We start from the raw sequence: 23325 nt of genomic DNA, 5'->3' as shown, positions 1-23325 counted from the left end.
GCTAAAAGGGAAAAAGAGTTTTTTGGCAGAGGGAATGACAGCTGAACTTGTTAATGCTTGTGAGTTTGCCAAACTCAACCATTAGCTCCAATAAACTTCTTATTGTTTCTAACTCAAATGTTTCTGTATTTTCTCAAATGGTTGTTCGAGTATGAGTGGTCTGTGTTTGCTTCATGTTTCATTTAACTTCAACAAGCATGATATTTTTAAACCATTTTTATTATTATTATTATTATTATTATTATTATTATTATTATTTATTATTATTATTATTTAATTTAGATATACATAAAATGATCAAATTAACTGTTCTAGTTAATTACAAACTAAGAAAAACAAATATATATATACATATTCATATTCATATGATGTATGTAACTGAAAACCATGGCAACACCATGCCTACGGAAACAAATTACAGCAAGTGTTAAAGGAATAATAAAAGAAAAACCCTTAAACACAATTATTCTCAGTAAAGTCCAATATTGTACCTATGCAGATGGTTGCTGAGGGAAGCAGTTCAGTCAGATACTGGTTTCCATGGAGATGACCTGGAAGCGTTTTGTTCTCCCCCCAAAAGTTTACCCATCAGGCCAAATGTCCAGTATGTTACTTTTTCAGCAAAAGAGCAGGACTCGAGGGTACAAATGGAAGTTGAGGAAAATCAATCTCAAAACAGAAGTTACGAAGCACGAGTAAAACCCAGAGAATAATAATAAAAAAAAAAAAATGTGATTCTGCTCTGGGGCTGAATGTGTGCAAGTAAGGAACAAACCATGATGGGCCGAACAGCCTCTTCTTGTTCATGACATTTCTTATGTTCTGCTGTTCAGTAACATCCAAGATGTCTGCTGTTTCCAGGGGCATTCAGCTAGCCTGATTTAAGGCAAAGCACACATTGTAATGTCAGATTTTTCAGCGTTTATCTGATTGTCTGCCGGTCCGTCGGTCTGTATTTTGCTTAATCGTCTATGTCCTTCCTTTAAAGGTGTTCATGCACGTGTAGCTTCCTGAGAACTTGTGGATTTCTTCAAGTGCTTGCTGTGGCATGAAGCTACAAAGAGAGAAAAAAAAAAAAAATAGTTTAGTCTCAACACAACATTCCATAAGATTGATTCCATTATGAGAGATGAACTGTACACCCAGCACCCAAGCTGTTTATTGGTAGTTTTATCTGACCACAGCATTTCACATGAAACAGTCAAGTTAGAATAAATGTGACATAAATATGGCTAAACAAGACACAATTTAAATTTACCAAACTACTATATACGGTTGTGCCAAACGGGGCGCTCCTGCAAAATGTTGTTATTCACTTTGATACTAACTACCACTTTCATGCATTATTATACATAAAATTTCTGCTCAACGCAAGTACATAATTTCAAATTCCAATGATTCCACTGTATTTCTTAACAGAACTACTAGTGTTGCGCATATTAATGTAAATTACAGCAAGGAAAAGATAGGAGAGTGTCAACACTGTTTGATATTTGGAGAGTAACTGGATTGATGTTACTCTGGGACAGTTTACCTTTTGAGGATGACGAGTGCATGCATTGTCCAGGGCAGGTAGAGCAGGGCTGTGTTTGTTTGGACAGCTTCCACTGTCCGCCTGGCCACTGTCTCCGGTTTCAGAGGAGGGAACAGGTTAGGGAACCTGGAGACATGAACCAGAGAACAAGAGGTCAGCTAATTATGTTTCTGAAATGATTATTAGTGATTAATGATAGGAGACTTATTGACAGTTTGAAATATACTTGGGCCATGCAAAATGTCTTTACTTAAAAACATTTTTAATCAACTGTGCCTTAGATAGCTCGTCCAACAGAGACCTAGCTCCCCTTTATTCAAGCCCTAATTCTCTTGGCAAGAACAAGAGTAGAATGCCAAGATGAAAGAGAGCCCCAGCAATGCTGAAGAGAGTGTGCTTACCTGACTCTCATTCCTTGGAACATCTCTGTGTTGGTGTGGAAGGGTAGCACGGTGGTGGTGCACACGCCAGGGCAATCCAGCAGCCCCAGGGTCAGGCTCTCCATGAAGGCAAAGGAGGAGGCCTTGGAGGTGCAGTAATCGATGGCTCCCGGGATCGAGGACTGAGACAACACCGAGTTGATACACACCACGTGGCCGTTCTGCAGCTCCAGCATTCGCGGCAGGAACGCTTTGGTGGTCTGTGGAGAGAGGGCGGTGGTTAAAACCAGGCTTCTTCATGACATTTCAGTTCCAGTATATACAGCCTGGCACTTGATTCACTGTTAAACTAATTAAACTAATGTTGTTGTTGTAGTAATAATAATAATAATAATAATAATAATAATAATAATAATAATAATAATATCCCTATGCGATACGTACCCAGAACTGTCCGAGCGTGTTGATATGCTGAGATTTTAAGAGGGCGTCGTCATCGCTGTCCATTAGAGACTTCCCATGAACCACTGCAGCATTGTTCACCAGGATGGTGACATCACCCACCTAACAACAAAAAACACCCCATTTCATTGGTTGAACACACACTTCAGGTGTTACAATGGTTTTTGATAAACATTCCATTTCAGTCGTGTGGAGGTTTTGTTATGTAGACAGTAGTTGGGAAAACTTATTTCATTTAAGGTCTTTAGAGGTGAAACTGTTGCAAAAATATTTTAAGGAAAGGATAGGTTGGAGGTAGGTTGAGATCCCCAGATCGGAATCAATCCTGGGTGCAAATGGCTTACTAATGCATATATTAGTCTTTTATGTAACCGTTCCCCCCTTTCTCTGTGTATGGAGCTCTGCTTTCCAGTGTGGCTGTACCTACCCTCTCTCGCACCACCTTGGCCTGCTGGTACACTTCCTCCCGGTTGCCCACATCACACAGGAAGTAGTGGCACTCGGTTCCCATGAGCTTGATCTCCTCGCAGGTCTCCTTCAGACACTTCTCTGTGCGGCCCCACAGGATCAGCTGAAAGCAAGGCAAAGGTCAGCATTGTTTTTAAATCGTCACAGTTCTTTTAAAATTAAACTGGATGAAACTGCTCCTGGTTTGGATCCTTCACAGTTTCAGTCGCTTGCTTTAACTTGCCTTCTAGCTGCATATTAAAAACCTTATTTTTCCTTAAGTTAAAAGATTACATTTGTTTGAAAATGGGGTTCTTATCTTGTTTTATGGTCTCATAAATGACTATAAACATGCAGTAAACAACAGGGTTCTTATCTTGTTTTATGGTCCCATAAATGACTATAAACATGCAGTAAACAACTTGGCTTTCCAGGTTTAATCACGTAGGATTGGGACCTGACTATACACAATAACATATAGTGTCTCTTGAAAAACTACCCTGTCGCTTTAAGAAATTGCCTTACATTTCTCCTCCCACCCACACACACAGAATGAAGTGCTGAAGTCAGTCAGAGTTCAGGGAACGGGCGGGCAGGCAGGCTGGCAGGCAGGCTCATACATAACTGAACTGGTAATCCAAACCCTGCGCTGTGCCACGATTACTTGGTTCTTGCTATAGCGTGTACAGGGGGTTAAAACATGCTGTAATTCTAGCTGCAATAGAAAACCACTGCTACACACAGTGTACCTTTCCTTTTAAAGGTTCACAGTGGTTTACTGTGGCCTGGTAAAGCATGATAAGTGTACGCCCTTACAGAAAACTTTGAGAAATTCAACGAGGAAACTATTATGAAACACTCATACGGAAGAGCTGCATCAACATTGTAGTGGCACAACACTTCCATTTAAGATCCTTCGGTAAGGGTAGTGTAAGGTACACTATTCTATGGGTAAAATAACTTCAGGTTGCACAGAAGAGAAATGTACTGTATGAGAGAAATTGTTGACAGCGTCAGGGCAGGGTGACCCAAAACTAATGACCGTTTCTGATTTATGTGTGCTGTATCTGAGAACACACCCACTGAGCCTGATATCATATCTCCACATGACAGAACCCTATCCTTTGGGATAAGGCCCCTCAAGTACTATCAAGGTGTGTACAGCATTATATCCTATATTTAATAAGACTAGCCAGCCAACTTATAAGCCTACTTTAGAATTCGGTGAAACAAACAGACAAACGTTTCAGCTAGTGCCTTAGTGAGTTTTACACTTGCCGTAGGTTCTTAAGTCTTACCCCACAATGAATGCCTGGGGTTGAGGCTATGGTTGAACTACTTTAAAACTAGAACAAAAATAGAGAAAACTTGTTCCATCATGTTTCCTCCCTGCAACCCAATTTGGTCATGTGTTTAGCTCTGGATCACCATGTATTTTTGGAACAGTTTTTCAGTCTTCATAAAAGCTTATAGAAATGTTCATTAACCATTCTCACCACGACGAGCGTTATGAAGTTCCAGTTGTTCTAGGGAACTGGGCCAAAAGGCTCCTTTCATATTCAGGAAACCATATTAAAAGTGTTTCATCAATTCATCAGCAACTTTCTAAAACTGGGCATGACTGTCAAAAAGATGTCAGCAGCTCGTCAGATTTTTAGAGGCTTAAATAAAATAATTCTCCCACTAGTTTAAAAAGAAAATGTGCAAATTGCTGAAGCACACAGAAACGGAGTCTAAGATACAGGCTTCATATAACCTGGGACTGGGGAGCATAATAAAACAAAATAGTGGCCTGTGACTGGAGATACTGTTCTAAACCGAACGATTACCAATGATGCAGTGATTGGCGCTGGGGCCTGTCAATCGCAGGGGTCACACAGAGGTAACAACAGTGCTGAACCCCCCCACCCTCTCCTCCCCGACTCACACACGCTCTCAAAGAGATTACACGGCTCGCTGGCTAGATGAATCCTGCAATTTTCTGGTCAGGGAGTTTCAAACAGTGCGTGTGGTGAGTGCAGCCGAGGGGCAGCGCAGGGCTTGGCCTGTTTCCAGGGGCTGCTGCTTATCTTTCCACAGGCACTCCACTGGAAAGTGATCCGGTTTAGGGGAGGAGAAGCAGTGTGGAACGCATCCATCAAAACGGAAAGGCTTGCAAACAACAGCTCGCCGCACTTGCTTTCAGTGTACTGAGTGGCAGTCAGTGCACTGCCCCTGGAGCCACCTGTTCTGTTCCCTGAACTGTAGAAAACCCTTTTTAATCAAACCATCCCCTGCCTTTAAAAGAAAGTCAAGATTTAGTGTAGTCTTCAAAGATACAGAAAATTTAAGTAGAACACTTTTAACTCACAAAATAGTCAAGTTGGCCAAATGTGGGCTGTTCATTATTATTATTATTATTATTATTATTATTATTATTATTAATAATAATAATAATAATAATAATAATAATAATAATAATAATAATAATAATAATAACAATAATAATAATAATAATAATAAACCTGGCACAGCTTCTAATGAAAAAGTCCCTTCACAATGCAATGCTCTGGTGGTATAATTTTACAGCTGTCGTTTACAGTTTACACAGCTCAGAAATTTGTTTTCACAACGTTTAAAAAGATCCAGCTTTTTCGTGTAACTCTGCGAGGCTTGGTTGCAACAGTTTTCTTTTGAAGATTGTATCTCACACCTGCAATATTATTTTACAGCTGTTGCATACACTACCGTATGTGCAAATCAGCATTCTGCCAAGCTGTTTGAACAGACCACGTTTTTAATATAACCTCAGAGTCCTCTGAAGATCCAATTGCTTCTTTGCCCAAACAGAGCGCTGAATTCTGCAAGCAGCTGTGTTCCAGTGTGCTACTCCTGTGATACTTGTTGCTGGTGAAACTGTGTTCTGATACTTAGCTGTAACTGGATACAGAGAATTAAGAAACAAAGGCTTCAGTTCAATGAGGCATTTTTTACAAGACAGCCGAGATCATTTTTAAGCATAATGTTATACGCTTAATGTAGTTTGTGTTGTACTGCATACAGTGTTTGGGTTGTTTTATGTTATGGATGCATTTGAGGGTTTTAAAATGCTTTTCTATTCTATTATCTAGTTGTCTTTACCTAAACTTGGAAGGATCTTCTGGGAGTAACCCCTCACTTGTCCAACTATCTCAAGTGCATTCTTCAATTAAATGGTTTCTTTGCAAGATGCAAAAGTACAATATAGTCAACCCTCTGCCAGTGTATTAACTGCCAACTATACAGAGCTTTTATAAACATTTGGGGTCACTTAAAGGGTCAACTGTAACATACAATATACATACAAGGGGTGACAACAATAGGTAATAGAGGTTCTTTACAGACTGGGACAGTTAAACATTTAAATGTCTCCGCTATTGGTCTCGGTCCTTCTCCCTCTCGAGGGGAGGCGGGCCCCTGTGAGGGCACTGGGAGTTCAGGAAGCAGCCGCCTGCCTCTGTCCCATTAGCACCGAGACAACGGGGTCACGCAGAGGGCAACACCCAGCTGGGAGCTGCATGGTGCCTCCGCCCCCCTCCCTCACTCAGCAATTTATATAAACTCACTTCCTAATCAAGGCACTGATGACCCAGACCCAGGCACTTGTTACTACTGGGATCAAAGCTGCTGTGTTAGGCATGGCACCAGAGAGTCAGTCCAAGACAGTTAGGCACAGAGGCTGGGCTGCAACACAGACACTTTATACTGTATTGATACACAAGTCTTTATACATTGACTTCAAAGGCCACTTCATGGAACGGTTACTGAACTAATGCCTTTATCAGAGGGCTATAAATAAAAGACTCATATGAATTGAACTGTCAGGCTGTAGATAACAGGGTGAATACAATATATCATATAACTTGCATCTACTCAAATCATACTGCAAGAAACTACAGACAATGAGACACTTTGCTGAAACGTTTGTGTACATTGACTATAGGTATTACTGTGAAGACAAGATGTATGCTTTTGACAGGCTAGTTTATTTTTAATGATTGTTAATGATAAACTATATTGTTAAATAAGAGGGGGAATGTGTCATTTCATCCATAAAGTGCTGTAAACGGTATGAGCGTGGTACCAAAGTGCAGGAAATCAACACTGCCACCAGACACGTTAGTTCATAATAACCATCAAAATGTATTGCACAGGGCCTTCCAATACTATACACTGTGCTAATATTGTGTGAGTAACGTGTTGGTTAATTAGCCTCCTTGAGGGTTCAGTCTACAGTAAACAGCCCCAGTCTCTTGACCTGCTCTACCCTTCTATATACAAACCCTACTACCTGCAGCCTGTGGTTAGCTGCTGCCTTTGTTGCTGCACTTCCTTTGTGGAAGAAGTAAACAGATGTGATGACATCATTAGGATTAACTGGCTGACCCACGGTTGAACTCAGTTCTGTAAACGAGCTGCAAGGTGCCAGTGCTCCTCCCCCACCGCCCACCCCAGCAGCCACCCATTCACATACACTGCAGGGCATCATGGGAGGAAAGGGAGGGGGGTAAACAAGCAAGTCTACCTGGAAGGGGACACATAAGCATCTTAGCTAGTTACAGAGCTATGGCAACCTTGCAAATTAGCTGCTTGGTTAAAAAGTTATTTTAAATCCTCTTCTATTGACATGTGCTTTGGTCTGATATTATAGTGGTAATATTAATACTACTTTTCTCTTTAGTGCTGCCCAACAACTGAATGTTCAAAGTTGGACTACAGTTAATATGTGTATATTTGGTCAACCGCAATTCATTTCTGTATTTATCCACTTGTAAATAGAAAACACTTTCAAGTGCAATTCAATTATTGAAACTTCCATAGCTTTCCAGTGAAATATGCACAGCCTAAGTGCCGTAGCAGCTATTCCAGGAATGTTAAAAACTTTCCAGATACAGAAGCAGAGCAGCTGGGATGCACCAATTCTCTCTTAGCATTAGTCCTCTCAAGTTCAAACCCCTTGAAGTGCTTCCACTGAACAATATGATGGACTTTGACATTCTTCTTAATTAAAGGACAAGACTCTCCAAGAAGGGAATGTTTTTGTAAGTGAGGGCCATTACATTTAGTTTAACGGAACTACCATAGGGGGTATATTTGCAGAAGTGAACTTGTCTATTGCCGCATTTGTATTTCCCCCATGTGTACTGAATCATATTTAGACCCAGTTGTGCAACTGTACTTATTCTGAGGTCATTTTATGCATACTTTGTAATGGGAGTGCCATCTTACACATCTTCAGGCATCAGTATGTTGCTTAACATTATGTGATGCATATTAAAGATAATTGTTTAAAACAGGACACAGCCATTAAAAAACATGATGCAACGTAACATAAAATGCCTTAAAAACAGCAAAACCGCACAAGTGAGCTTACACAGAATTTAATACACACCGGGCAGGTTAAAACAAGAATGTGGCAAAAGTCAATTTACGCAAATATACCCCCTGTGGTAGTTCCATTAAAGATAAAACAACTTGCATAGTGACTATTTCATTTGTGCATGTCAATTGTATGCACAACCTGTTTTATAGACCCTTGTTCTTTTATTGGTTCTTAGATAACAAGTAATGAATTCTCACACGCATTAAAAGTGCTGCCTCTCTGGTCCCCAGCTGCAAATGCTCTACATTTCTAATGGATTCGCCAGCCAGTGAGATCCTGAGTGTTCTTGGCACTGTTCCTTGAGCTATTGTAGGCATTTTTTTTACAAAATACTATAGGAGGAATTTGAAATGCAAACGCAAGCCTTTGCCTTTTTTTTACCTTTCAATGACATGTCCCAGGGATGTAAGCGGAAACTTCAAAGGTGAAAAAGCCACACTCCATTGTGTGTCCACAAAGGATGGCTCATAGCTTGTCATCGGCTCATTGTTGTGTAATGTCGAGGCGTGAAAGCTTGCAAAGGAAACACCTGTGTTTGTGTGGGTTTGATTTTTCACAGATAAGGAACACTGTAGGCCAGGCAGGGGGCTGGGCTGGGCGAGTGGGTGCATTCTCAATGGGGGAATGAATGAAGTTGTTCACCTCTGGGTTCATCAGTTCAGCTGTATTGTCGAGCAGCACAGAAATCGTTGAGAGCTATTACCAGCTATTAGGACTATCAGGGAGACTAATTCTTAAGGGGCAACTTTAAAACTGCTTTAAAAGACTGCTTTAAAAGTCTGTTTTAATTAACTAAATAAGGGTTGGTATACGTAAGCTTTTCTTAAAAGGGTTTGGAGTTTATGCTCCAGGTTCAACTCACTATAACCTTAAAGAGGGTTGATAAACAATTGTGTGAGCAAAGTTCTGAGACTGCAAAGGGCTTTTGCTATAAAGTTTGCACCAAAATAGACTATACAGCCACTTTGCAAAACAGAAATCAATGATATGTTTAACATGAAATACACAGGTATGATTCGGGACTGGGAGGCAGTGTGGCCTATTGGTTTGAGCTGAGGAACTGGGAAGGAGTCTGGCCAAGTCGTTGGAGTAAAGGGACTGGGAAGCAGTGTGGCGTGTAGCTAGAGGTATGGACTGGAAAGTGGTGTGGCTTAGTGGTTAGACATATGGGTTAATGTGTCCTAGTAGTATTAAAACATACATAAAATCTGCCATATGCTATCATTATACAGTTTTAAAAAGAAAAAAAGTATCTTAAATGGACAAATCCCAAAAAATAGAAAAACAGTTGCTACTCTCCATATGTATGTTAGGATTGGCTGCCTTTGTGTCATTCAGTTCATTTCTCTGAGGGAAATCTTGCTAAGTTCAAAATATTCATAACGGGAACTAAAGCTGACAAGCACAGCCAACAGTAAATGATATAAGCAAGTAGTGTTGCCAAGCCTGAACACCACTTGTTAGCCTAGGGACAGGGAGAGAGGTGAGGGAAGTTGTACAAGCCTGTCCTGTTAGCATGCTTTGTGAGGGTGAGGCAACAGCCAGCAATTCTGACCCAGCACGCAAAGCTACCAAACATTCTGGAACGTGCGCTGTGCAACCCTGCCTAATGATGTTAGAACTAACACTTAAGTGACAGTTCATATCAATTCTGTATGTGCGTAACTCTACACCTAACTTTGGGGGAGGCGGACAAACCTCGAGAAGCAGTGTGGGTATGGCAGAGCGTATAGACAACATAACATTTATTTTGATTGTTGGTAGCTTCACGTACAGCTGTGTTCAACACTTGATTGTTATAAAGAATGTCTCATGACGAAAACGAAATGTTGGCTTCTCACCCCCACACACTCCATACTGGGGTGTCAGTAGATACAGCATGTCCAAGTTATACCGAGGCGACCCAAAACCTCTTACCAAACGGCCTAGATACAAGTGTGAAACAGAATACAGAATCCCTTGTATTGTCATCGGCAGATAGTCCAGAACAAAAGTGTCCCCCCCCCCCCCACCCCCCCCCCCCCCCCCCCCCCCCACCCCCCTTTAAAAATTCACCCCTTGGCTGACCTTCCCATGTTGAGCAACGTGAACATGTTGTGCAGGATCACTGCATTCCCATTGGCACAGTATCCAACTGCCCAACCTACATGGATGCTTATGTAAACAACTGTACAACAGCCAAGTGTGCCAAACCAACTGCGTGGCTATGTGGTTATAGCTGAGGAATTGCCGTCAGTATGGCTGAGGAAAGGAGTGTGATTTCGGTGTTAGTGGTGAGGCACTGGGAGGCAGTGGATTAGGCCTCAAATAACCAACGTGATCTAGTAGTCTAAGCAGAGGGACTGGGAGGCAGTGTGGCCTTAAAAGTTAGTTTCTAAACCACTAAATGCTTGTTAAATGTTGTCCATATGACAATACCAAAAATGGTTACAAATGGATACCAACAGCCTGCAGGCACACAGTAGCCACGAAGGGGTACCCCGTGGAGACGTGATAAAAGAATTAAAAATACCCCAGAACAGGGGCCTGTCTCATACTCTTCAAGACACAGCACTGACAGATGCAGATAGGAAGTGTACAAAACAGAGCCTGTGGAAAGAGAGATGACAGTGTGTGATTTTTCTGGACAAGTTCTCCCCTGCTTTATTCCATCTGGGGGATCTCTCTTTTCTCTACCTGGCTAGTCTTACTCGCAGCATAACTGCATAACCCCACAAGCGCAGTACTGCTTACAAAATCAGGACCTGTTAGCGTAATCGTGGAAGCCTTCCGGGTTAGACTCCTAAGACCCATAATGTGTTACAGATCAGCCCACAAGAACACCTTCTGACACCATGATGACTTCTGGGGTTGGCCAATGTTAAACTAATCCTCATCACAAAACTACCATCCCAGAAATCAAACTTGCTGTGCCCCAAAATCATGTTGAATGTTAATAGCTATATACTCTGTTAGCTTGCCGGTTAATTTGTATTCAGAAAAGTAATCTGTGCATTTCCCACAATCAGACCTTGCTGGCTTACCAGTTTGTTTATATTTTTAAAAAGACAGAGTTAGAACACAAGCCCGCAGCTCCCACACAGGGGTGACATAGGATATTAATATACAAGAAAGCTGTTTTTTTATGTATACATTTCAACTTGAATATGTGTAACATGTTGGTAAATACTCCAAAATGTTATGGCATATGTATTTGCTGGATTAAATTTGGACTATAGACAAAACTTAAACGAAACAAGGTCAAGCAGACAAGCGTTTGGAATAAAGCCTTCAACACAAGGCGAAACGTTTTTGTCAACGCGAGTTAGTCTTCCCTTACAATGCATTATAGAGTGCTTTTGAAGTTATGAATCTTAGCCAGCAACTACTCGTGCAGTACGTGACCTGTCCACAAATAAATAAATAAAAAATCCAGTCCAATGTGTCAGTTTAGCACATTTTGCAAACTGTCTTCAGAAAATGCAACAGTCTGTAACGGAACGTGTTTAACTGGCTTCCCGTTTTTTTTTCCAAGCTGGTTAACATTGTAATAACTTTACCACTGCCAGTGTAAATAACAGTTTGACAACTCGAATTCACAAAATAAAAGGTAATGTCCCCAATTGAACATAAATCCGTACAAACGTCTCAATGTATGTGGTGCGTTTTGCCCTAGCATTAGCATGCCCAATGCATTAAAATGTAACCATACTAGAAACACCCACTTATGCTGGAAGAAGTTAATTAGAAATGATGTATCGTGTAAGTGAGGCGTGTATGTGTTTGTATAGGGATTTTACCTTCTTCGCTCCCTGCTTCGCGAACTCCCTAGCCAGGTGCCGACCGATGCCTCTTCCCCCGCCGGTGATCAGCACCACGTCCCCGCTCATATCCCTCAGTCTGCTCGGGATGAGCAAGCACACAGCGGCTTTCAGAAGAAAATACACCATCTGAATGGGGAAAAACAGTGCGGATCCCAGGGACTTCCAATCCATCTTCCTTTAACCACGGGTGAACAATATCAATACGATCGGGAGGGGGAAAACTTCACAAAAAACAGCCTGCTGAGACCCGAAGCAAAACGTTTAGAAACTCCGTTCTACAAGAAGAGAGGCTGCCACCACGAAGCTTAATTTCGCTTCCTCTGCAAACCGACTTTTAAAACATTTATATGATATTTAATCGTCTCTTCACAGAAACAAATCAAAAACAAAATAAAATCGGAGTTCAAACGTTTAAAAGCGAATGAAAGCAAACAGTTGCAAAATGTGGCTTGCTCCGCTGGACAGTCCCACAGACCCTGTGTGTCATAAACTTTGCCCCGTGTCAAATTCAGGGAAGCTCAGTTTTCGTCAGTGCTGTGGTAATGCAGAAATGCAAATTAGCTCAATAATTAGTGCCAGTTCTGCTGACAAAACGTGTTCAAACTTGCAGGCAAACTTACTTAAACTAAATAAAAGTGGCTATACAGGTTTTGAAAGCAAGCTTCCCCTTTTGTATTTTTATTTTCTTGCGCTGTTTCCACAAAGTAGAGGGAGCGAGGTTGGGAAACAGTGGCTAGTTGGAGTGTGCTTACTCAGAAGAAATTTACCACCACCACCGCGTCGCTCCTCGCTACTCTCTTTTCCTTTTCTGAGTGTCTGTGAGGCTTGGATCTGCAGGGAGTTTTTATAAACCATTAATCCTGATTGACAGTTTAAGTGTTTGAGAATATTTCACTACTGTGTGTTTTGTGTGTGAGTGGTTGGGTTTGCCTTAACGTTTCCACACCCCTAAAGAACAGCAGCACAATTCCACTGTGCAGGGTGAACCCGCAAGTGGCTCTATCTCAACTTTTTTTTTTTTTCCCACCCCCCAGAAAATTAAATATCCTCACCTGACCCAAGATAACCGTTGCTTTTTTGATTGGTAAAACCGTATTCTGTTTTATGCACAGAAATGCTGACATTCGCAGATTGCGACCTGTTTATATTTCCAATGAAACCGATAATGCAAAACTAAACTGGAGTGGGTATGGCATTATGGGTTGAAACTAAAATAATTACGTTTTCTACAATAGAGTCTCACTGCCGTGTATTTCAGATCTGTCGAGAGAATTCGACCAACACGCGCCCAGACTTGATTTAGGAGAGTGGGCATTTTATTTATTCCCTATAACATTCCGTTTGAAACGCGTTTTCTCCCTTTTATTAACGTGTCAAAGTTGCTGTGTTTTTGGGAATGGGACGACTTGCAGGCTGATTGCCTCGCTGCCCAGTGAGTCTATTTTACGTCTAGAACATTCCCGGCTTTTTTAAACACAGAAGTCATAAACTGGTCGAGAAAGGCGCGAGGGTCGCACACTTGACACCTTTGCGAGTTTAGCTATTTAATCTCACCTTTTTTGAAGGGTAAATCAGCCGAGGGACGTCTTCAACCATCGCCTTTTAATAATAGCTTCTTTAAACTTTAGATAGGTACGCTTAAACAACCCAATATATCCTATAAGATAAGATCGCAGCTGACAAAGAACATTATTTTCACAAATGCAAAGTCTACCGATTGACTTCCAACATATACAGAATACAAAGTCCAGGACTTGGACACGTCATTTAAATGTTGCACATGTGTGCTCGGTTGGAAGGTGGTTCTGTATCAAAGCTTGCACCCATTACAGATCAAACGGTCTTAAAAGTGGTCACCATTGGCCAGCAAAAGTATTCTGTATATATGATACAGTATGTTTGTCATTTGTTCTGTTTTTTTAACCTAAGAACTAGAAGACCGGTATGTACGTGCTTTAGTTTAATTTATACACACGTTTTCTTGTAATTGTTTACTTAACCTACCTTTGCTGTTTTCTTTCCAATCGTTTTGGTAAAACCTAGTGGAATTCATGTCTCGGATTGTAAACTTGCGCCAGCTACCTTTAAACCAGTTTGACTGTCACTCCATCGCAATGACGTGTCTTTGTTTATTTATTTATTTTTTTGGTTTATTTGTTTAGCCAGGCTCAGAGGAGAACCCTTTGAGACCCCTTCTAGTTGCAAGGGTGTTAAAAACCCGTCTATTTCTCTCTTCACCAGTAGGGGGTGCTCGGAGCCTTTCCAGATCCCATCGATTACCAGCCCCGCACAGCTTCAGACAATACACTCCCGTCAAAAAGACTACTCGGTTGTGTTTAAAAACTACAAAGCAACATCATTATTATTCTTTACCTGACACCACAGTGCTTACAGTCCACCAAATGTTTCTTGAATGAAGTGTAAATGTGATTTCTGGTTTCTTCCCATATGTCAAAAAGACCGCCCTATGAGTGGAGATACATATTGTAATGACACCATGTTAGAATGAAAATCATTCCACAGCTTTCCCCATGCCTCAGTAAGCATTGTTCATACTCCTATGTTTAGGATACCAGTGTAATACCACTTTATTACTCCAAATAAACGACAGCAAAACATTAGCAGTCATAAGCAGCATTGGCAACGCAACAGATATTACACAGTGATCAAGTCATGGCTGTCTGGAACAGATATGGTACTATGGAAATGTAATCAAGTGATGATTCATACTATTGTGATAAAAAAAATAAAAGGCTTCTAGTTAATCATGTTTAATTATTGCTGATCCATGTCACCATGGCAATGTTAATATCTTACAGATTTTCATTGTCAAGTCACAGAAGTCATTGCTATCCCATGAAACAATCCTGCTGAACAATGGAGCCCCATCTTACTGAATGTCTGGAATAGAGCTCCACTCCTCAAAGAATCCTGCAGGGGTTTTATAGATCTGAAAAGATCACAATCCCTAGATTCACGCTGTTAAATCCTCAGTGTTAGGTCAAAGTTTATCTGTTTTGGCGGTTCACAAGATAAAACCAAGCGCTACTTAAAAGGTTCCCCAGGCCAGTGCAGAGGTAGTCCCTGACACAAATCCTTTGAGAGAACCGCATTGTGGATGATAGCAGCAAAAGCCGGCTGAACGATTTGTAAATGTATCTAACAAAATCATTTTAGAAATCTCACCTGTTGCACCTCTATTAGCTGCAAAAACTATACTTAGCAAATATCAGATCTGGTTCTACACTGGGTTTAAAAACCATGCTTAGCAAATATCAGATCTGGTTCTACACTAGGTTTAAAAAGTGCTCAGCTTCTCTGCCTCACTCTCTGGAAAGCTTACACTTCCAGGCCATTTCACCACATCAGTGTCTTTTTGGTCAATGCATATTACTGGCTGAAAGCATTTCAGTCAATAGGGGAAGCAGCTAGCTGGTTAATGACAGGAAAGAAACAGGGATGATTTCACCCTGCAAACGAAATGACCAAGGAAATGCAACACTCAAAAAATATCCATTGTGTTGCCATCGCTAGTAAAGCTGCAAGTATTTTTGTAAGGATGTCTATCTAACTTTCTGCCTGCCTAACTGTCTCGTATGTCAGTATGTATGTCAATCTTATCTTCATATTTTTGCTTGACTGCCTCTGGATTTTTCTATCTGGCTAAACAGCTCTGTTAGCATTGCCAAAGTGACTCTGTTTGGCCTTGAAATAAACCCTGTAAAAATATATTTTAGACAAATAAATCCATAAACTCTTGAGCTGTTTCCAGCTTGCGATTTCTGGCTCCGTCCCCATTGAACTGCGTGGAACCGCAAGAAGCCTGCCAGATACTCTGAGCGGTTAGAAGCAGGTCTCACAATAGCTTATTGTAGTGCTCTGAGCTCCACAGGATTACTGTCAGCTGTGGTGGAAAGGACAAGAGTTGAGTCACACGGTAGACACCGTGATAATGGTAAGGTTCCATGCACTAGACCACACTGCCACCCACAGGGCATCTGGAAAATTGCATGTTGTCAAACGTTTTCAGGTGCAGGTCCTCCCTGTTGAACATAGCCCTCACCTGACACGTGTCATACGTTTGAAAGCTCTTCGTAACTGGGAGGCCGAGTTTGCCCCCCATAACTTGGTTATTCACCAGGGAAACTACTTTTACACCATTGGGAAATATATGGGGAAGTTAATATTGGTTGCCCTCCAGTGGGCCGAAGTGTTAGTGCAGCATGTCGGTTTACTGTTTTATTTCAGCTTCAAACGTTCTTATTATATTTGTTTCTGAATTAAAGCTTCTGTTTTCTTTAAAGTAAACGCAATCTTAAGAGTTTGATGAAGTGTTTCATTGTGCAGTATTACAGCATTGTACTACTGTTGTGCCCAAATTACAAAAGGCATTTTAAATAGCCACGTAATTAAAGGACAGACATAATAGTTTATACACAAATAATCTGCACCGTGCACCCTGTTAGTCATCAGGTTCATATCAGTACTTGAAGTTTAATCCGAATGCTTTATTATACTTTCAACAATAATATTCTCTAAATCTTTCGTCAGTTTAACCTATGTCCATACTCTGACCACGTGGTAACAACTCATTAATGTTACTCACCGGTTCAGCTAAGCCGGTTGACTCTTACACAAATCGCAGTTAAATCGGGAATTAGGAATAATACACCGCGCCTGTTTTTGACAGAATAACTTTTATTTTGATTTAGCACAGACTCAGATCTTTCCAGGCCGACGCACTTGTATAATTAACTAACCTTTTGGACCAAGTACTGCACCTTTCGCAATTCTTTACCTTGCCCTAACCTTGGGCGCAACACCACCTGACTGCGGCTGCTTAATAAACAGCAGAGAGTGGCTCAAGGAGCGAATTGTAACCTGGTGCACAAAGCAAGCAGGCAGACAGACAGACAGACAGACAAACAGACTGACTGACTGACTGACTGACTGTGTTTGGAGTGAGCGAGACGACGCGTTCAAATCAATGGAGCTCGGCGTTGCTATCATAATTCTGTGCTTCGCTGCTGTTTTTGCAGCGTTTCTCTTACTGGTTTTCGGACTGATATACGCGGAGTTTTCCAACTCCGAGATCCCTGCTGGGGTTGCTCAACCCGGAAAACTTCGCCTGATCCACGGGCTGTTGGTAGGCATTGCGGTCCTGGTAAGTACTGCACTTTTTTTTTTAATCGTTTGTTGACGTCGTGAGCTTTTTTAAAAAAATAAATAAGCATCATCTAAGACTAGCGGAGTTACTGGTTGGCACAACATTTTGTGTTTGTTCTGCGTTTTATAAAAATAAACATTATACAACTATGTAACACTAGATGCAAATAATCGTGTGAAAATAATCAATATGCATGCGATTGAAAGTTAGCGTTTGGGTTGGGGCAAAGTCAAATGTCAAAGTCTGTTGTGACAGACAACCCGTTCGCAACATGTCTGACGTTTTGGTAGCTTGACTTAAGAAGAAGCACCGATGCTGATGATGTAGATGGATTTGAGTGTTGGTTGTCTTATTTTATATTAATAATAATAATAATAATAATAATAATAATAATAATATAATAATAATATAATAATGTTGTGCCTTTGTGCAGTATGTGTAATTAAACGAGTATGACTTAATCTTGAACCGATAGCATTCAAAGTTTAGGTACCAAAGTTCTGCTGCCAGTAGATTTTTATACTGGTATTATTGTTATTATTATTATTATTAATAATAATAATAATAATAATAATAATAATATTTATTAACAGACGCCCTTATCCAGGGCGACTTACAATTGTTATCACAGTACGAAGTATCACATTACAGAATATCACATGACATGTTTTTATGTACGTGTACATTTAGTATTTAGTATAAATAAAATAACGTTGATATGAGTTTTGTATCCTTCAAATATTAAACCATCTAAGCTGTCTTAAAGGATCCAGGTCCATTCCATACATTCACCACTCTGTGTGAAGAAGTGTCCCCTTCCTTCAGTCCTGAGTCACCACTTCATTTCCAGCTGTGTCCTTTGGTCTGGTTTCTGTACTGGGCAGAAAGTAGTGGTTTGGGTTAACCATGTCAACTCTTTTTTTTTAAGATTTGAAAGACTTAAATCCTGCACTGCTCCATTCTTCTTTGTTCCAGGCTGAATTGAATAGCATTGCTTAGTAGCTCAGTCCATTAAGCCCTGGGATTAGTCAGGTTACTCTGCTTTGTACTCTCTCCAGGGCCATGTTGCTGGGGTGACTAGAATGGGACAGTGTCTAAGTGCGGTCTCACCAGTGCAATATACAACCTCCTCATAATCTCCTTGGATCTGTACTCTACACTTTTGGCTATATACCCACTAGTTCTGTTTCCCTGCACTATGTGGTTCCTGACACTGATGAATCTTTTACAACCCCAAGGTCTTTCTCTTGGTCTATTCTGTATTCAATGCCCCACTGCTCCAGTTAAAGGTCTGCCCTCAGCTTTGTATCCACTTGCATGTAGTGTCTTGTATTTCCATGGATTGCAGTTTGAGGATTAGCCTTTGATGTGGCACTTTGTCAAAGGCTTTTTGGAAGTCCAGGTATGTCAGAGGCTCTTTCCGAGTCCATCATTGCAGTGACTTCTTTGAAGAAGTCTGAGAGGTTTGTCAGGCAGGAGTGTCCTTTTCTGAATCCTGTGTTGGCTGTCTCCTATGATGCCGTTTCTGTATAGCACCATGGTTCTTCATGTTATGGACGGGAGACTGAGGGTTCTAGTTTTTCTCCCTTTTTACATTTGCAGTGCGGCAGTCAGGTCGGCCATGACCTCCCTTGTTTCTTTAAACACTCATGGGTGTATGCCGTCCGAACCGGGGGATGTGTTAGTGTTGAGAGCCTCCAGCCCTCTTAGTACTTCACTGTGATTTTATACTAAGGGGGTTTTGTTATTGCTTTATGATCCTCCACTACATTCCCCATATTATCCCTTTGGCTCCTGAGCTTGACTGTTCTTTTGCTGGCATTGGGAGAACTGTTTGGGATTGTTTTTAATGTATGAAATCAGTATCTCTTTATTTCTATTTCTGGTATCTTTACTTTTGTTATAATTTAGTATTAGAACAAATATTTTCTGGCTTCCTACTTTCCAACTTTTGGGCAATTTAGGGACTATAGACATTTGGGCAATAATTAATTGCAGTAAATGGATTTAAAATGGATTCGAGAACCAACTCTCCAACCAGCATGAAGTCCTCTTAAACTATACCCTCTGATCAATACTATAAATGTTTCATGTCTTTTAAATACATGTGTTTATGTCAGTCACAGGAATTTACCCTTGTCGTGCCCCCATAATGCTGATACTGGCTTCAGTATCCCCAAAGCAGAGTCAAACCCATTTTGCATATTGTACTTTAAGCAGCACATTATTTGATGTTGGCTTATGGAGAGCAAGAGAACAAATGCTGAGATTGAGAGCAAACACCACGGCTGATAATGACTGGCAATGTCACACTTTTGTAATTGTGTCACAAGGCTATTGGCTTATCTTTCTGACACTAATTTTATAACACATTGTCCAATATAATTGGGGAAACAATCCCAGGCAATTATAAATAGTTTACAATCCAGCCAATGCACTAAACCTGCCTCCTATTGAACCATGTTACACTGCCAAACCTCTGAAGATAAATCTTTGGCATTCAATTTCCATGCATTGACCTGCATATGCTTGCCCCCACCTTAGGGCCGGATCTTCCAGAATATGGGTCTGTGTACCCAGCTGGGCTTCACACGCTGGGTCAGCAACGTCCTGTTGCCCACAAGTAAGGTGCCCCCACAGCTACTGATCAAAGACCTGACCTTTGCTGGGGTCCCTGTTCGGGTCTACCAGCCAAAGGTGCCCTCCGCTGGCCACCGCAGGGGACTGCTCTATTTTCACGGTGGAGGATGGATGTTAGGAGGCATTGGTGAGTAATTGCAGGTCTCTCCAGAGAGCCTGCCGTTAATTTTGCTTGTGGTTGCAGGGGGACTGTGGGAGAGAACACACTGTTCTTAACTCTCCAGTCACTTATTGTTTGCGTCCTTATGTTTGGATAGAAAAGTCAAAGAAAGTTTGTATTTGACAGAAAGTTTAATGGGTCTGAGGTTTTCTTTTTTTTAAATTCCTGCATGCATGTCGCAAAATTCCCAGCACTGTCTCTGAGCAGGTCTGGCTTTGACAAAAGCAAACAAGGAATTGTAATATTCTTTCATACAAGTCAGACTTTAAGTTCATTTTCAATGTTTTTATTTTTATTAGATGCCTACGATGGATTATGCAGATACATCGCCAAGGAGTCTGAAACTGTGGTGGTCTCAGTTGGGTAAGTGGGTTTCACCTTCTGCAGTTACAGTAATGCTGAAAGCAATCTTGTGTGCTGTACAGGAATGGATGAAAGATGAAACACCTGCTTTAGCAGTTTCTGTCATGATGGCTAAGATAACAGGTCATAAAAGAGAAGCATCAGTTATTGAAGATATTGGTAGGTGTGAATTATGTTTAATTCTCTGTGCTTCGCAGGTACCGCCTATCCCCGGAGCACCGCTACCCAGCACATCTAGATGACTGCCTGGCAGCCACTTCTCACTTCCTGGAGGTGGCTGAGGCAGATTATGGTGTTGATCCACGGAAGGTAGCTGTAGGAGGGGATAGTGCAGGAGGGAATCTGTCGGCTGCACTCTGCCACCGGTTTGTGGAGAATGACCTGCCTCTGCCCTGTGCTCAGATCCTGATCTACCCTGTTCTCCAGATGGCTGACTTCAACCTGCCCTCATACCAGCAGAACCAGTATGTGCCTTTGCTCTACAGGGCCCGTATGGCATTTTACTACCTACACTATCTAAACGGGGACACGTCTTTATTGGAGGATGTGCTGGATGGACGTCACGTCCCAGTGGAACTCGAACTGAAGTACCGGAAGTGGCTGGGTCTGGATAATCTCCCCCCAGAGTTCAAAACTTGTGGCTTTACACCGAGAGCTGTAACCGCCCATGACAAAGAAATTTACGATTTAATGAAAGGTGCCCTGGATCCCAGCGTGTCTCCACTGCTGGCTTCGGACACAGTCCTCTGTAAAATGCCACCCACTTTCATCTTGACCTGTGAGTTTGACGTGCTGAGAGATGATGGGATACTTTTCAAGAAGCGTCTGGAGGATCTGGGGGTGCCGGTCACTTGGTGGCACGTCCAGGACGGTTTCCACGGGATCGTGAGTTTCTTTGATAAAGGGTGGCTGACCTACCCATCTGGTAAGCTGGCTCTTGACCACATTGTCAGCTTCGTGAAGACTCTTTGATCAGTGCACAGGGATTCTGTAGTCACTAGAATAACTGACCCAGTTTGGGTTTACCCAAAAAAAGCCAGATATCTGTCTTTCCTTGACCTCAAATGCAGTTGCCTGACATGGATATATGTAACACCGGCTAGATAAACTAAAGTATCTTTATAGAAGCAAGATCCTGCTCCATCTAGTGATCTCTGCTACTTTGCAACCAAGTTTGCATAAGTTTTTTGCACTGAGTGGGGATAGTCCTTGCTAATATAGAGTCACTTTGGAAGGTCTAGCCTTAAATATGTCTGACATGAAGTAGACCTGATAAGCAGCTCCTAGTCGAAACACAATATTTATATAATTGCAATAAGAACATCTTAAACATGATTTGCAAACATCATTCAAGCAAAAGGGGCATTAAAAATTCAATTTGCAGCTACTTACTCTTATGATTTTTAGTCTCCCTAGACTCGGACATATTGTGCCCCAATTTGGGGTTTCTAATAGCTGCAGACCAGATGTCATAGTTGAAAGTGTTGCTTATTCAAGTAGTGAGTCAGAAAATAGCAAGTACAGAACTCTGCTTTCCTGACTAGTGTAGGGAGAGCCCTTGACCAGTAATCAATATTCTTTTTGTAAGACATTAAAAAAAGAAATATCAGTATATTTATAATACAAAGATTCTGATATTTTAATTAAGAGTATAATCAAACAGATCACCTGCTTTCACCCCCATATTTAAGCCACATTTCAAAGTACACCATCAAATCGGTCTGTAAAAACTCAGCCTCTCATTCTGTTATCAAACTGTGGCAACAGCTTCTTTCATTTGCAGTGTACAAGCTGCAACCAGTCATTACCTTTCTGTATCACGTCTGTATAATTCCTGTATAATATGAATTAATTCACCAACCTTCAACATTTCTCTGACTGTATAATATATTCACAGACACCCCCTGCAATTGGCAGTTCAAATCTTGAAATAATTTTGCTCTCAGTCTGCTGTTGGTGGAAGTGAACATAATGTATTTCAGGTGAACTTCATGTCAGCCCTAGTTGCAGATTGAAATGTAACATTAGTGTATGTGTGGAAATAAAGCCTCTTTGTGTGCCTGTTTTGTAAGCTAACCTGTTTTTAAATGAAAACCCTTAAGCATAAAATTTAGCTAAACTTCAGAAATAAATGAATGTGTGAGCATAGGTCAAAATGAGTATTTAAATGACATAATCCTGGTGTTTTACTATTGGTTGCGTATTTCAGTTGCGGTAATTAAGGCAGGGGTGGAAAATTCCAGTCCTCAAGGGCCATTCCTCGGTTTGAGAGGCTATCAATTAAATAATTGATTTTAAGGGCATGATTGTAACACATCTGGGGTGGAATAGCCCTCGCTGTGCACAACTGGATTAGAGAATGTGCTGCAGGGTCAGAAACTTACACTAGCCCTGCACCCAGGCCTGGATTTCAGATGTACCCTTATTTAGAAATATTATTGAAGTTATGAGATGCTAGCAATCGGGTCCCTGATAGAGCTGCACTGCTCTGATTGTGCTTCTCATCACAGCATGAATAAGTCTTACCACAGTCCGTGGTTTACTTGAGAAGTTATGTGTGCAGCTGTAGCAGAGGAACATATTACTGAACAAGGGTCTAATTGCATTGTACTTATTTGAGGGTAGTTCAGAACCCATGACTGGGTGCAGGACTAGTGTAAGTTTTTAGCGAGTTAAGGTGTTATAAAATATTTTTAAACCTACATTGCATTCTGGTATCTGTATTTCTGTCAGAAGGGAGATGTACTGTTTAAGGTACCCGAACGCATTGAGAGTTGTAAAATAATAATACAACTGTCCCAAAGGTCAAAATGAATACATAAATACAATTTCACACGGTACAATAAAGACTTCATAATATCATTTTGGATATTTTCAAAAGTTTTCTGGGGGGGAAAAAAACAAAATAATTCAAGTTACAAAACAAGCTTTTAAGTTGTTTTTTATTACTTTATTAAATATTGTATAA

The 23325-nt window shown here is 41.0% G+C and overlaps 2 protein-coding genes across 2 annotated transcripts; one reads left to right on the top strand and one right to left on the bottom strand.

Moving 5' to 3' along the window:
- Window positions 1–371: 371 nt before the first annotated feature.
- On the bottom strand, window positions 372–12859 carry LOC121329334 (short-chain dehydrogenase/reductase 3). Its single transcript, XM_041274892.1, has 6 exons — window positions 12004–12859; window positions 2804–2947; window positions 2359–2478; window positions 1936–2174; window positions 1535–1660; window positions 372–1054 (listed from the first exon to the last, which is right to left on the bottom strand). The coding sequence occupies exons 1-6, from the start codon at window positions 12196–12198 to the stop codon at window positions 970–972; spliced, it is 909 nt and encodes a 302-aa protein (XP_041130826.1). The 5' UTR covers window positions 12199–12859; the 3' UTR covers window positions 372–969.
- A 3775-nt stretch (window positions 12860–16634) lies between these two features.
- On the top strand, window positions 16635–23295 carry LOC121329242 (arylacetamide deacetylase-like 4). The gene is made up of 4 exons (XM_041274734.1): window positions 16635–17191; window positions 19739–19961; window positions 20294–20357; window positions 20555–23295. Exons 1-4 carry the CDS (start codon window positions 17015–17017, stop codon window positions 21327–21329), a joined length of 1239 nt encoding a protein of 412 aa, XP_041130668.1. The 5' UTR covers window positions 16635–17014; the 3' UTR covers window positions 21330–23295.
- Window positions 23296–23325: the final 30 nt, after the last annotated feature.

Source organism: Polyodon spathula, chromosome 16 (assembly GCF_017654505.1).
Source record: "Polyodon spathula isolate WHYD16114869_AA chromosome 16, ASM1765450v1, whole genome shotgun sequence".
Classification (NCBI taxonomy): domain Eukaryota; kingdom Metazoa; phylum Chordata; class Actinopteri; order Acipenseriformes; family Polyodontidae; genus Polyodon; species Polyodon spathula.
This window is presented reverse-complemented; position numbering and strand designations above follow the sequence as displayed.